Below are 11,545 nucleotides of genomic sequence, written 5' to 3' on the forward strand. Positions count from 1 at the left end.
GTCGTGTTTGGACTAACTTCCTGTTTGTGTTATTTCTGTCTTTCATTCTCTCTCTTGCTCTAAAAATATGCAGAGCTCCTTCATCTGATTCTTTCAGGGCAGAAATTTCTCTCATTCATTTATCTTCTCTTAGTCCATTCGTTTCTATTTCTTGTCTTCCTTCCTTCCTTTCTAATCATGTTACATATTGTTGAGTAGGCTTTTCTTGATTCCCTTTATCCTTTTCCATCCTCAGCTTAGGCAACTAAATTAACTTTTGTTGACATTGTTGATATAAAGCATTATGAATACTGAAACATTTAAGACTTTTGAGAGAGAGATATTTGGTTAAGGATATTTTTAATAGATAATTGTAAATGTATGTTTGTGCTTCAGCATCTTTCCCATGTATCTGTTTATATGTATATTATATCATAAACACATGTACACACAGAGGAAATGTGTTTTGATGCAGATACACATATGTGTGAGGTGACTAAAATAACTTAAAAAGACTGTACAACATCAAAAGAAATTAGGGTATATATAATTAATTATTTATCATTTCATAATGAATTGCAGATACACATTGCTGTAGAACATGCAAACTCAGTACACAAAGGCTGGAGGCGGGAATTGAGTACTCAGCCCCGGAGATGTGAGACAAACGTGCTAACCACCAAGCCACTGTGTGCCCTATAATATTTCAAGACCTTTTGAGTAAAAAAGGCTGCTGTAGATACACCATGACTCTGTGTGACGTCACTAAAATAACTTTTATAAAAATACTTTGTTTTGAAAAATACTTTTAAAAAATTTAGGAGAAATTGGTGTATGTATAATCACAATTCATCCAACCATCCATCCATCCATCCATCCATTTTCTGTACCACTTAACCTACACAGGGTCGCAGGGAGCCTGGAGTCTTTCCTGGGGGTTGGGGGGGGGCAAGGCGGGGTACACCCTGGACAGGGTGCCAACCCATCGCAGGGCACATTCACACACACACATTCACACACCCATTCGCACACTATGGACAATTTAGAGATGCCAATCAGCCTACAATGCATGTCTTTGGACTGGGGGAAGAAACCAGATTGCCCAGAAAAGCATTGGGACCCCTAGACTACCTTATAATGTAAATTTCCAATTTTTTCCAGCTTCCTGTAATTTATTTGAACTTGGATAGTGCAATTTCTATATGTATCTACAACAGCAGTTATATTATTGTGAACGAATATAACTTTTCTTTAATGGCAATGCACCTATAACACATAATGGTTGGATCAGTGCCATCTCTTCCTCATCCTCAAGTCAGAAAAGCGGATTATCGCTATAGTTTGAATGAGGTTGCAGCAGAGCACAATGACAGCCGACAACAGATTACATGTAGAGATTAGCACTGCGAATAAATTCCTCCACATCCATCCATCATCCATTCCTTCCATGCATGTACTGCAACACAAATATGAGTTGTATGTTCTTATGCTTTAATTGTTTAAATATGTTGTTTTCATTTTATTTTTTTTACAAGACCAAAGGTGCCATATAGATTAAAAAAAATGTTTGTTGTGCAGTTTTAGTTAAGAGGCACCAAAAGCATGGAGGTATAGTACATATGAACAAAGGAATAAGCAGCAGACATCTGTGTTTATCAGTGTGTTGGTGTGTGTGGGAGAATGATTGCGATAGTCTGACATCCTGAGTGCGTGGATGCTTTGTGTGGTTTAATGTTATAGGTTTATACTAAGCTCTTTGTCTCTAATCTCTTTCTATTCTATCACTGAGCTGAAGTGAATCTAAATCTGAATATTCTGACCTCCTCTTTGGTAACCCGTCACTTAAGGCCGGTGTTCATAAGGCTACATAAACTAAAATGAAACTGCATAAGCATTTATAAAGGCTTATTCTTACATAAGTAAAATAAAACGTCAAACTCACTCCAACTGTCATTAAATATATCAACTAACTCCTATTTTAAAAACTCCTTATAAATGTTTATTAAGGTTTATGTCAGGTGTTTGAAAGTGCTTATATTGGCATAATGTAGCACTATGAAAAAGCGCTTATGTAAAGTGTTACAACATTTTTCATGACCGTTGATACCCATTAGAAGTAGATTCATGTCAGTTGTTATATAGGACTTATTTAGGTCACATGTAGGCTTACGAACACTGTCCTTAAGTACAGTGTTATTGACATAGCTAGGTACTTCTCTTATCTACTCAATCCTGTTATTATGAGATTTTTTTTTTAGGGGGAAAGAGGGTGAATAGTGTACATAAGGGTAAAATAGGAATGTTCACCTCCCTTTTAATGGAGAAGACATTATCTGAATTCAGTTGGCTACACACACAACATGCTAACAGGAGTATGACTAACATATCATGCATTATTTTGCCCTCTTACTAACCTCCAACTGAAATCAAACATTAAAAGATTAAAATTTAATTGATGTCTATATTTGTTAATTTACAGTGGTGGGAAATAAGTATTCACACATTTGTTTTTGTTATTTAATATACTTCTACTTCCAATTTACCCACCTAATGTCTTTTGCTTTTGCACTTATAAATATGAAGAAGAAAAAAAACATGCATACACAAAGATGTTTTAAAAAACAAAACGAATAGGGAAAAAACATTCAGACACCACACATGAATAACATTAGTACCTTGTTGCACAGCCGTTGTTTACAGTTACAGCTTCGAGACGTCTACGTAATGCGCTATTTGCAACAGGTTAAGGTTTGGCCCATTCCAAAGCGTCTTCAATTCCCCAAGGTTACAAGGGTCCCTCTGATAGATTTGCAATTTTAAAATCCTCCATAAACAATGCCAGATGCTTCCTAATTGTTTAATTTTTGTTTTATCTGACCAGAGTATATTGTTCCAGAAAAGTTCTGATTTGTCTAGATGCTTTTAAACATGCATCTCTGTGCTTCTGTTTCAGCAGAGGAGTTTTGCGTGGGTTGTAGGAACAGAGATGATTGTGGTGTAGTTCACTGCATATTGTGCTCTGTGTAACTGTTGTTCCTGCTGCTTTCGGGTCATTCTGCAACTCTTCTTGAGTGACTGCTGGTGTTTCTAATAATTAGTCTGAGAGCATGTTGTGAATTCTTGTGTGGTGCACCTGATTCGTTGCAGTACCATGAACTTTGCACGTACGTATTATTGTAGTGACAATGTAGTACAATTGTAGTGACTGGGATATATAAGGTCGTTGTACCTGAGAACTTCAGGAAGCTCCTTCACCTTTAGCATGATGGCTACTTTATATATATATTTTTTTCTTTATATATATATATATATATATATATATATATATATATATATATATATATATATATATTCTTCCTATCAGTTTAGTTTACGCTTTGTTTATACATATTTATAAGTCCAAAGTCAAAATACATTATGCATGTAAATTTGAAGTGGATATACACTGGAAGTATATTAAATAACAAAGACAAAAGTGTCACAATTCTTACTTTCACTCACTGTAAAACACATAAATAACTTTTGAAACATGAACATGATGGTGACAATAGGTGAGTTAAAAGATTCATTTAGCTTTGGATTTATTAAGTGTATCTTCACTCTGGAGGAGCCACAGTTTCCTTGTATTCATTGTATATCTCCTTGTATATATATAAACAAACAAGAAAGGGGGATGAGAATTGAAAGGGAGGGATGACAGCAAATTGGAACAGAGAGAAAGAGAGAGGATTATTTACCATTTCAAATGAATAAATCTCCATTGTGCTGGGGTGTGTGTGTGTGTGTGTGTGTGTGTGTGTGTGAGTGAGAGAGAGAGAGAGAGAGAGAGAGAGAGAGAGAGAGAGAGAGAGAGAGAGAGAGAGAGCACAAGCGCTATAGATCAATGAGAATTAGAAAGACAAAAACTTAAACCGCTCTATTAACAAATGGAGAGAACTAATTCCAAAATCATTTTTAACAAAACTAGACATTTTGGAAGCACGGGCAAAAGGGTGCTGTATAATTCAGTATCATAGTGAGAGAAAATAATATATAATATAAATGCCACAGAGAAAATGCTTTTAAATTAGTCAAGATGCCTGATGGAAGAGGCCAAAATTCTACGTTTTACGTTCTACGAATATTTCACATTCTGGAGACACCAAGCAAATGAGGTAAGAAAATAAATTTATTCTTAACTGCTCCAGCCAGAGTAAACATACAATAACTCTTCACTGTGATCCTTTATCCATTTTCTGCAATATAATTACCAAATATTTTGTGATTTTGCAGCAAAACTAAATTCAGGAATATATGACAAAAATTTGTAGAATTTTTACAAATAGGGTTGGATTGGAAGGATAATTTTTTTTCATGTTGTTTTAAGGATGAAGTGATGGTTGTGTTTGGAATCTTTGGAGCGCTATGTAGCTCACTGACCATGAAACTGATAATCCTCTGCTGCTTTGTGGTGCTCTGTAAGTTCAAAAAAAAATTATTCGCACATAACAACCACATTTGCTTCCATTCATATTGTAATTGTCTGCTTCCGTTCATTTAATGAATCCAAATTTACCATGATTACCATGTACATGAATTTTATGGAGGAAATTAATGGATTGTTTTGACAAGATCCTACTGTTTGTCATGATGTCCTCATTGCATTTGATATATTATTTTCCTTTATGTCAGTTTTTGTGTCTGGTATCTGTTCTCTCTTCCAATTTCACTCAAAGACTCCTCTCAGGCTGTGTGTAGTTGGATTGCCAGCATTTGGTTCCTCAAAGCCATAATTAGGTTGAAAGTGAAATTATTAAAAGACTTTAAACCAGTGGCATTCCAGAAATTCCATGACTGAATTTACTAGTGCTGTACAAAGACAAATGAATTCATGGTACATTTTAACATTTAAAAGTAACATGTAATTATTCTGTGTTTACTTGTGAGGCATAATCCAAAGACTAATGAAATTAAGGTCATTTCTCATGGGCCCAATAGAGTCTCTTTGCCGGTTTGAGGACACTATATATTTATAGTATTATACATCCACAACTCAGATATAGCACTGAGATTTTAAATTTGGTGGAGTTAGTAGAAAGATTCAACATTTTGCAACAAATTTTTTACTAAAAATATGAGTTTAATTATCTTATCAATACCAATGTGAACTCCAATTTTTCTATTCCCTCCACCTCCTTAAACTCAAGCCCAGACCCAGCCTCCACCTTCTCTCTCCCTCCCAGTCCAAATCTCTGTCCTTCCCCCATGGCACTCTCTCAATGTGTCTCAGGCTGATCTGAGCCTCCTCTTCACCAACTCCAGCCCTTTCTCCTTTACGCAGTCTCTGCTGCTTATGCCTCCTGTAGGAACTGATTCTAAACCAGTCCTCCATGCTTCTTTTGGTCCTTACTCTGTGACTCAGGTACATTTCCAATATTCAAATATAATTCATTTCAACCTTTACTGAGTTTGAAAGAAGTATTTGCCCATCACTCATCTTCCCCTGTTTTTCTTTTTTCTCCAGCTTGTTTCTGAACCTTTAGCTCCGTTTTCTGTACCTCCTGTCGCATACCTGCTTTCCAAAACAGTTGAACAAAAGTGGGAAGCTGAACGAGGGGAAGGTTTTACAGTCAGAGTGTTGTTCCACATGAAAGGTGACTCAAGCAGAAGAACATGTATGAGCCTTCATGCTTTCAAACAGACAGAAGAACAGAAAGCATCCTGCATTGCCCAGGTATTGCTAAAGATTCAGGGCAAGCTTTATATAAAATTCCTTGCTTACAAAGATCTCTGTGAGCAAATAACATAACTGAATGATGTTAGCAGTTACCTTTTAATGCTTAACCAATTGGGTTTAGTTTATGACTAGAAATATGTAAGACAATTCATATTGGTATTGTACATTGCTGCTTTTGACTAACGCCATTGCCACTGAACAGAGGAAAGATGTCATTTTTGAATTTGATGCCGATAATAAACACAAACTTCATTATACATTTGTCTATAAACATTCTGTATTTGTCATTGACTTATATCTAAACAAGCCATGTTGGCAGTTCATTAATTAGAACATTGAGATGAAAAATTAGACCATAGAGTTGAAAGAGCTATGAAAGCCTGCTGAAAGCTCTCCCCTTTCTGAACTTATACCTATAGCACTGTAGCTAGTCTTTGGTTTCTCCTCAGCTAAATAATTTACACAAATTAATGATTAGATAAGCCACAATAGAGGATCTGCTACAGAAGCCACAATGTGACAGAGTCACTGAACTGTATTGATAGTTTTATTCAAAAAATAAAACTGTAATATAAAAAGATAACATTCTTTTATACTTGTGTTGTTTTTCCTTTCCAATATCTGTCCCCTGCACCATGTTCATCAAAAGCCTCCTCTAGGGCTGTGTGTGGTCACCCTGACTTTACCCAAAGACTGGTTTAAGCCTGATCAGACAGTTCAACCACACCAGAGCCAAAGATTCAGACAACGCCATCCAAACAGACCCCGATCCCGTAACCACAGCCCATGGGGACAAAACTTCCCAGCATCTCTAAGGGCGAAACCTGGAATCCTTACTGATATGATCCAGCTCTACTACTCTTCTTTTGGCAGTGAAACCAACCACAAGATGTCACCTCCTATATGTGTGGCGGACAAACAGTCACAGAGAAAACTGTACTACATTGCATCTCTGGCTCTTCCTGATAAAGAAACCAAAAGTAACAAAACAATGCAAGGTTTTTCCTGCTCCAATGAACTTGAACAGGATGAGCTATGGCTGAATTCAGATGTACTGATTTACTATAACAAGGGGCCTGTGCAAGCTGGACAACCAGTTGGAGTCTCATTAAATCTAAGGGCGACTTTTAGTGGAGATTTCCTCATTGTGAAGTACGATTGATTATCTTTAGAATCACACATATTAGATCAATCAAATTTTCAGTCTGGAAATTTACAGTCAATGCTGCAATGCTTTGGTTGGTTTTTTTCCCCATTATTTATTTATTTATTTTTTTGCTCAGGCTTAAAGTGAAGAAAGGGTTGCTGTCACTACAAGCCCATCCAAACAAAATCTCTCACCTGTGGGCTGTTAAAGTGGAGAAGACATCAGGCTCCAAACATGACACAATTTCCATAATCTCTCACAGAACTGGTACTGTTCGGGACATAAGTGGGTAAGGTTTAAAGCTTTTATAATGTAATAGTGTGAATGTGTAATGTTTCCAATATATATATTTCTCTGAGAAATTAATTCAAAAGATTAGAATGTAGTATTGTGCTAGCAGTGATATGCAGTTTTTAATGTTGCTTGGTCTTTGACTACATTATTTCCCTTTTTAGTTCTGTGCAGTATATTCTGAGTTTACTGAGTGAAAAAGTTGCATTCATACAATCTAAATTTATGGTCAACTATTTGTTAAATCTCAAATCATTCAATTTATTTATTGATTTATCTCTCCATCACCTTGCTCAGCACCTCGGCTCTGCAACTGGTGGCCTGTCTCTCAGTTGAAGGCTTATACAGGAGCTTTGGAGTTGCAATGACAGTTCCAGTAAATTGGTGGGTGGAGGACACAATGCATAACAGACTGGTTTCAACACATGGGGCAGTAACAACTTTCTTCTCCTTTGTGGACAGAGAGATAGTGGGCATTGCTCCCATCACAGTGGTAAGTTACTAATGTAGCATAGACTATAGCTAGTTACCCACGTCAAACATCCTCAAAGTGGAGGAAATGTCTTCTTGGGTTTATTCCATTGTCTTCTATAAGGCTGGGGATCTAGGGTTTGTTGATAGTTAAGGGCCTGTAAAATCCACTGGGACATATTTGTGATTTTGGGCTTCATACATAACCTGAATTGATCATTGTTATGAAAGGCTTTAAATCATTGTACTCTTTATTTTTCATACATTAACAGAGCAACACAATAATGAACACAGCCATCTTGTCTAGCCAACCAGTTTCCCTCCCAGTCATAGTACTAGCGGTTGGGCAGGATGGCAAAGTAGTAGATATTACCGCAGCAGTAAACTGTCAATCAGCCAATGAAGACATTGTCAAGGTAAACTGATACTTTTAAAGAGCACATTACAGCAAATAAAAATAATTATCTGTGAGGCTACATTAGCTGTGAAGTGTATGTAGGTAAATGCTTTAAATATGCTGATATCTTGCATGTGCTTACAATGCAGGACTCATTTTTACAGGTATCAAGTGATTGCTCTGCTGCTTATGTTGATGGAAGTGAATCCGGGGTGGGCAGTACCTGTGTAGAGGTGGAGTTTTCTCTGGGCATGCTCAGAGGTTCTTTATGCCTATCTGTGTGGGCTCCAGTAGTTCCTCTCCGTATCTCTCTCTCTGACACTGTCCTGAGCCCCATTGAGGGCTGGAGCTACTACAAAGACAGCAGGTACACATCAATCCTTGGAATAATAAATATACAAGTTTAAGAAACAATGAATAAGTGTTTTAAAATACACCAGTATTACAACCCCAATTCCAAAAAAGGTTGGGACACTGTGTGAAATGTAAATAAGAACAAAATGCAATGATTTGCAAATCTCATAAACCCATATGTTATTCACAGTAGAATATAGAAAACATATAAAATGTTTAAACTGAGGAAGTGTACCATTTGTGTACAGATGTGCAAGCTGTCCATTCCATTGGCATTAATGCACCCCATACCATCAGAGATGCAGGCTTTTGAACTGAGTGCTGATAAATAGCCGGATGGTCCCTCTCCTCTTTAGTCCTCTTTAGTCCTCTTTAGTCCTCTTTAGTTTGGAGGATGCGGCGTCCATGGTTTCCAAAAAGAATTTCAAATTTCGATTTGTCTGACCACAGAACAGTTTTCCACTTTGCCTCAGTCCATTTTAAATGAGTTTTGGCCCAGAGAAGACAATGGCATTTCTGGATCATGTTCACATATGGCTTCTTCTTTGCATGATCTTTTGATGATATTATGTACTGTAGAAGATGAGATATTCATAGTCTTCTAATTTTACGTTGAGGAACATTATAGGAACATGTTAATCTCATTAATATGAAATTGTTCCACAAATTGTAGATGCATTTTTTTTGCGGATTGGTGAACCTCTACCCATCTTTACTTCTGAAAGACTCTGCCTCTCTAAGATACTCTTTTATTACCCAGTCATATTACTGACCTATTGCCAATTAACCTCAAGCTGTTTCTGGTATATTTAGAAAGCAAAATTAGCATAACTAAAATGGTCTTCCTTTGTCTTTTTCTCTCTACTGTTGTCTGCCCTCCTCTTTCTCTTTCAGATGCATTCCAGTTTATCAAAGGGCCACCGTACAGATTCTTGCACAATTCAGTGCCCAGTCAGCCCAGGGACAACTTACCTACATGCTTGGATCACCGGACTGGTTTGTGGATGTAACAGACCTGGTTCATGATTGCCTGAGGATAGAGAACTCTCGTGTCGCAGCTCTTCATGAGCGAAATTATGTGATTGGATTAGAGCCTGGATTTACTTCACTAAATGTTAGTATCTACAAATATAAGTCTAAAAATTGACCATGAAACATACAACATTCTTATGACATTATTATTGCATTTTGGGTAAATTCATTATACTAATTTTAGACTAATTTTAGAATACAGAACTTTCTCCTTCTTTCTCAGGTGATATCTAGTCAGTGGGATGGGGTGCTTGGCACTGCTGATGTCATTGTGACCTCTGAACCTGTGGCCCCTGGTGACCTTTCTGTACATTTAGTGGGTGGTCTTGGTCTGTCGGTCAAATCAAGCTCTTCAAATCCTTCTGTCATCATAGCAACTGTGACTTCTTATAACACACTCTATAACCACGGACAAGTAAGTACTCGTAGTTTCAGTTGTTACATTTGTACAAGCAGATACAAGTGGTTTAGAATATCTAGTAGTAGTAAGTGACATTTACAAGACTGAGCTTGTGTCATAATCTTGAAGACCCTTTTTCAAATGTCTTCATAAAAAACATTGAATGAGATTTGAAATCTCTTTAAGAGTATGACGCATGTCCAATCACCATGTGACACTCCAACCACAGTCCTTGAAAATCTAGATTGATTTCTCTATGACAAATTTCTCTCTCTCTCTCTCTCTCTCTCTCTCTCTCTTTTCCCACTCTGTTATTTTCTCTACAATTGCACTTTTTTGTTTCTTTTTCCCAATTACCCTTGTCTCTCAGGAAGCTTCTTTTAGTGTTTGGCTACAGTTTGGTGATGACACTGCCAATCTGCTCTCTGCATTTAGTGAAATACCTTTCTCTCTACATTTATCCTCACTGGCTGAGTCTGTGGTTGCAATAACACCTGCCCCATTGCAGCGTGTCCTTGCACAAGGAGATGGTGGAGGGCCACTTGTGAAAGCAGAGCTTCTGGTCTCCACCTGTGAGCTCGTGTCTACCCACATTGAGATGGATGATATCAAAGAGAGAGGTTGGACTCGGAGACTGGCCAAAGGATCAGGCTGGATAAGGGTGAACCTAGATACAGACCTCTGGCCTCTAGAAAGTGAAGATTCTGACTTTGAGATGACTGATGCATCAGATACGTTTGCAGAGTTAAACACAAATGTGTATCGTAACTTTGAACAGGAACAAGCAACCCCTAAGTCCACTAACTATGATGAAAATACAAGCAATTACATGATTGCCTGGGATGATTTGGAGCGGGCAGTGTTGACACCCAACCATGAAGAAAATGCAGTGGATTTTTCTCCTGATGTTGAGAACGGAGGAGGGAAAATTGAAAACCGAGAGTTAGTATTTGGAGTTGGAGCTGTCTTCTGTTTGCTATGTATCTCCTCCCTTCTGTTCTTAGTCAACTTCATGCCACGTGTGATGAGGGAACTTGGGAAGAGACAAAGTAAAGAAATGAGGAAACAGACAGAGGGAGAGGCATTTACTCAGGACGAGGAGAATGATGATAAGAAATCAGAGGACAATGGGACATGGTAAGGAGAGATGATGACAGTGGACCAAAGATGATTTTGTAAATACCCATCTTTCTGCACTGACAAACACTTGTCCTTATCTGCCTCAGATGAGATAAAAATTTTCAATTGTGAATTACAATAAAGTAAAATATTGTCTTGCCTGCAGTTTAACATAAACATAAATATGCCAGATAATCTATCCTCCTTTATGTTTTCACCAAGCACCAAAAACATTTGATTGTTTTTGTAGGCTACTCTAAATGTGTGTTTGACATTTTCATGTATAATAATCCAGAAAGCAAATTTTGCTGCTTAGCCTAATCTTATGTATACCTAAGGTTTTAAAAAAAATAACAATAAAAAAGTGGGTGAAAAAAGCTATTTCCACTGAACTAATGTTCCTCAATAATTTACATTTTCTTGCTGATACTAATAAAGGAGACGTTTGTCATTTTAGAGACAGTTACACGTGTTTTGTTCAAGTCAAGTGGATAACTTCATGTCTTAACTCACAAAAATGTTGCTAGCTGGACATTCAGTCATGCACATTTGGTTGAACACAGAAATACATGCTTGGGATAATCCCTAGTTAGCTTGTCAGTACTGTATTTTTAATGGGCTATATAGAAGAAAAACTTT

General features: G+C 37.2%; 1 protein-coding gene across 1 annotated transcript; it reads left to right on the forward strand.

Moving 5' to 3' along the window:
• The first annotated feature begins 3,508 nt into the window (after window positions 1-3,508).
• On the forward strand, window positions 3,509-11,195 carry tmem132a (transmembrane protein 132A). The gene is made up of 11 exons (XM_053621446.1): window positions 3,509-3,530; window positions 5,166-5,380; window positions 5,483-5,692; window positions 6,345-6,847; window positions 6,979-7,131; window positions 7,431-7,626; window positions 7,877-8,020; window positions 8,166-8,368; window positions 9,250-9,469; window positions 9,611-9,802; window positions 10,158-11,195. Exons 1-11 carry the CDS (start codon window positions 3,509-3,511, stop codon window positions 10,926-10,928), a joined length of 2,829 nt encoding a protein of 942 aa, XP_053477421.1. The 3' UTR covers window positions 10,929-11,195.
• The last annotated feature ends 350 nt before the right edge of the window (window positions 11,196-11,545 follow it).

Source organism: Ictalurus furcatus, chromosome 3 (assembly GCF_023375685.1).
Source record: "Ictalurus furcatus strain D&B chromosome 3, Billie_1.0, whole genome shotgun sequence".
NCBI lineage: Eukaryota > Metazoa > Chordata > Actinopteri > Siluriformes > Ictaluridae > Ictalurus > Ictalurus furcatus.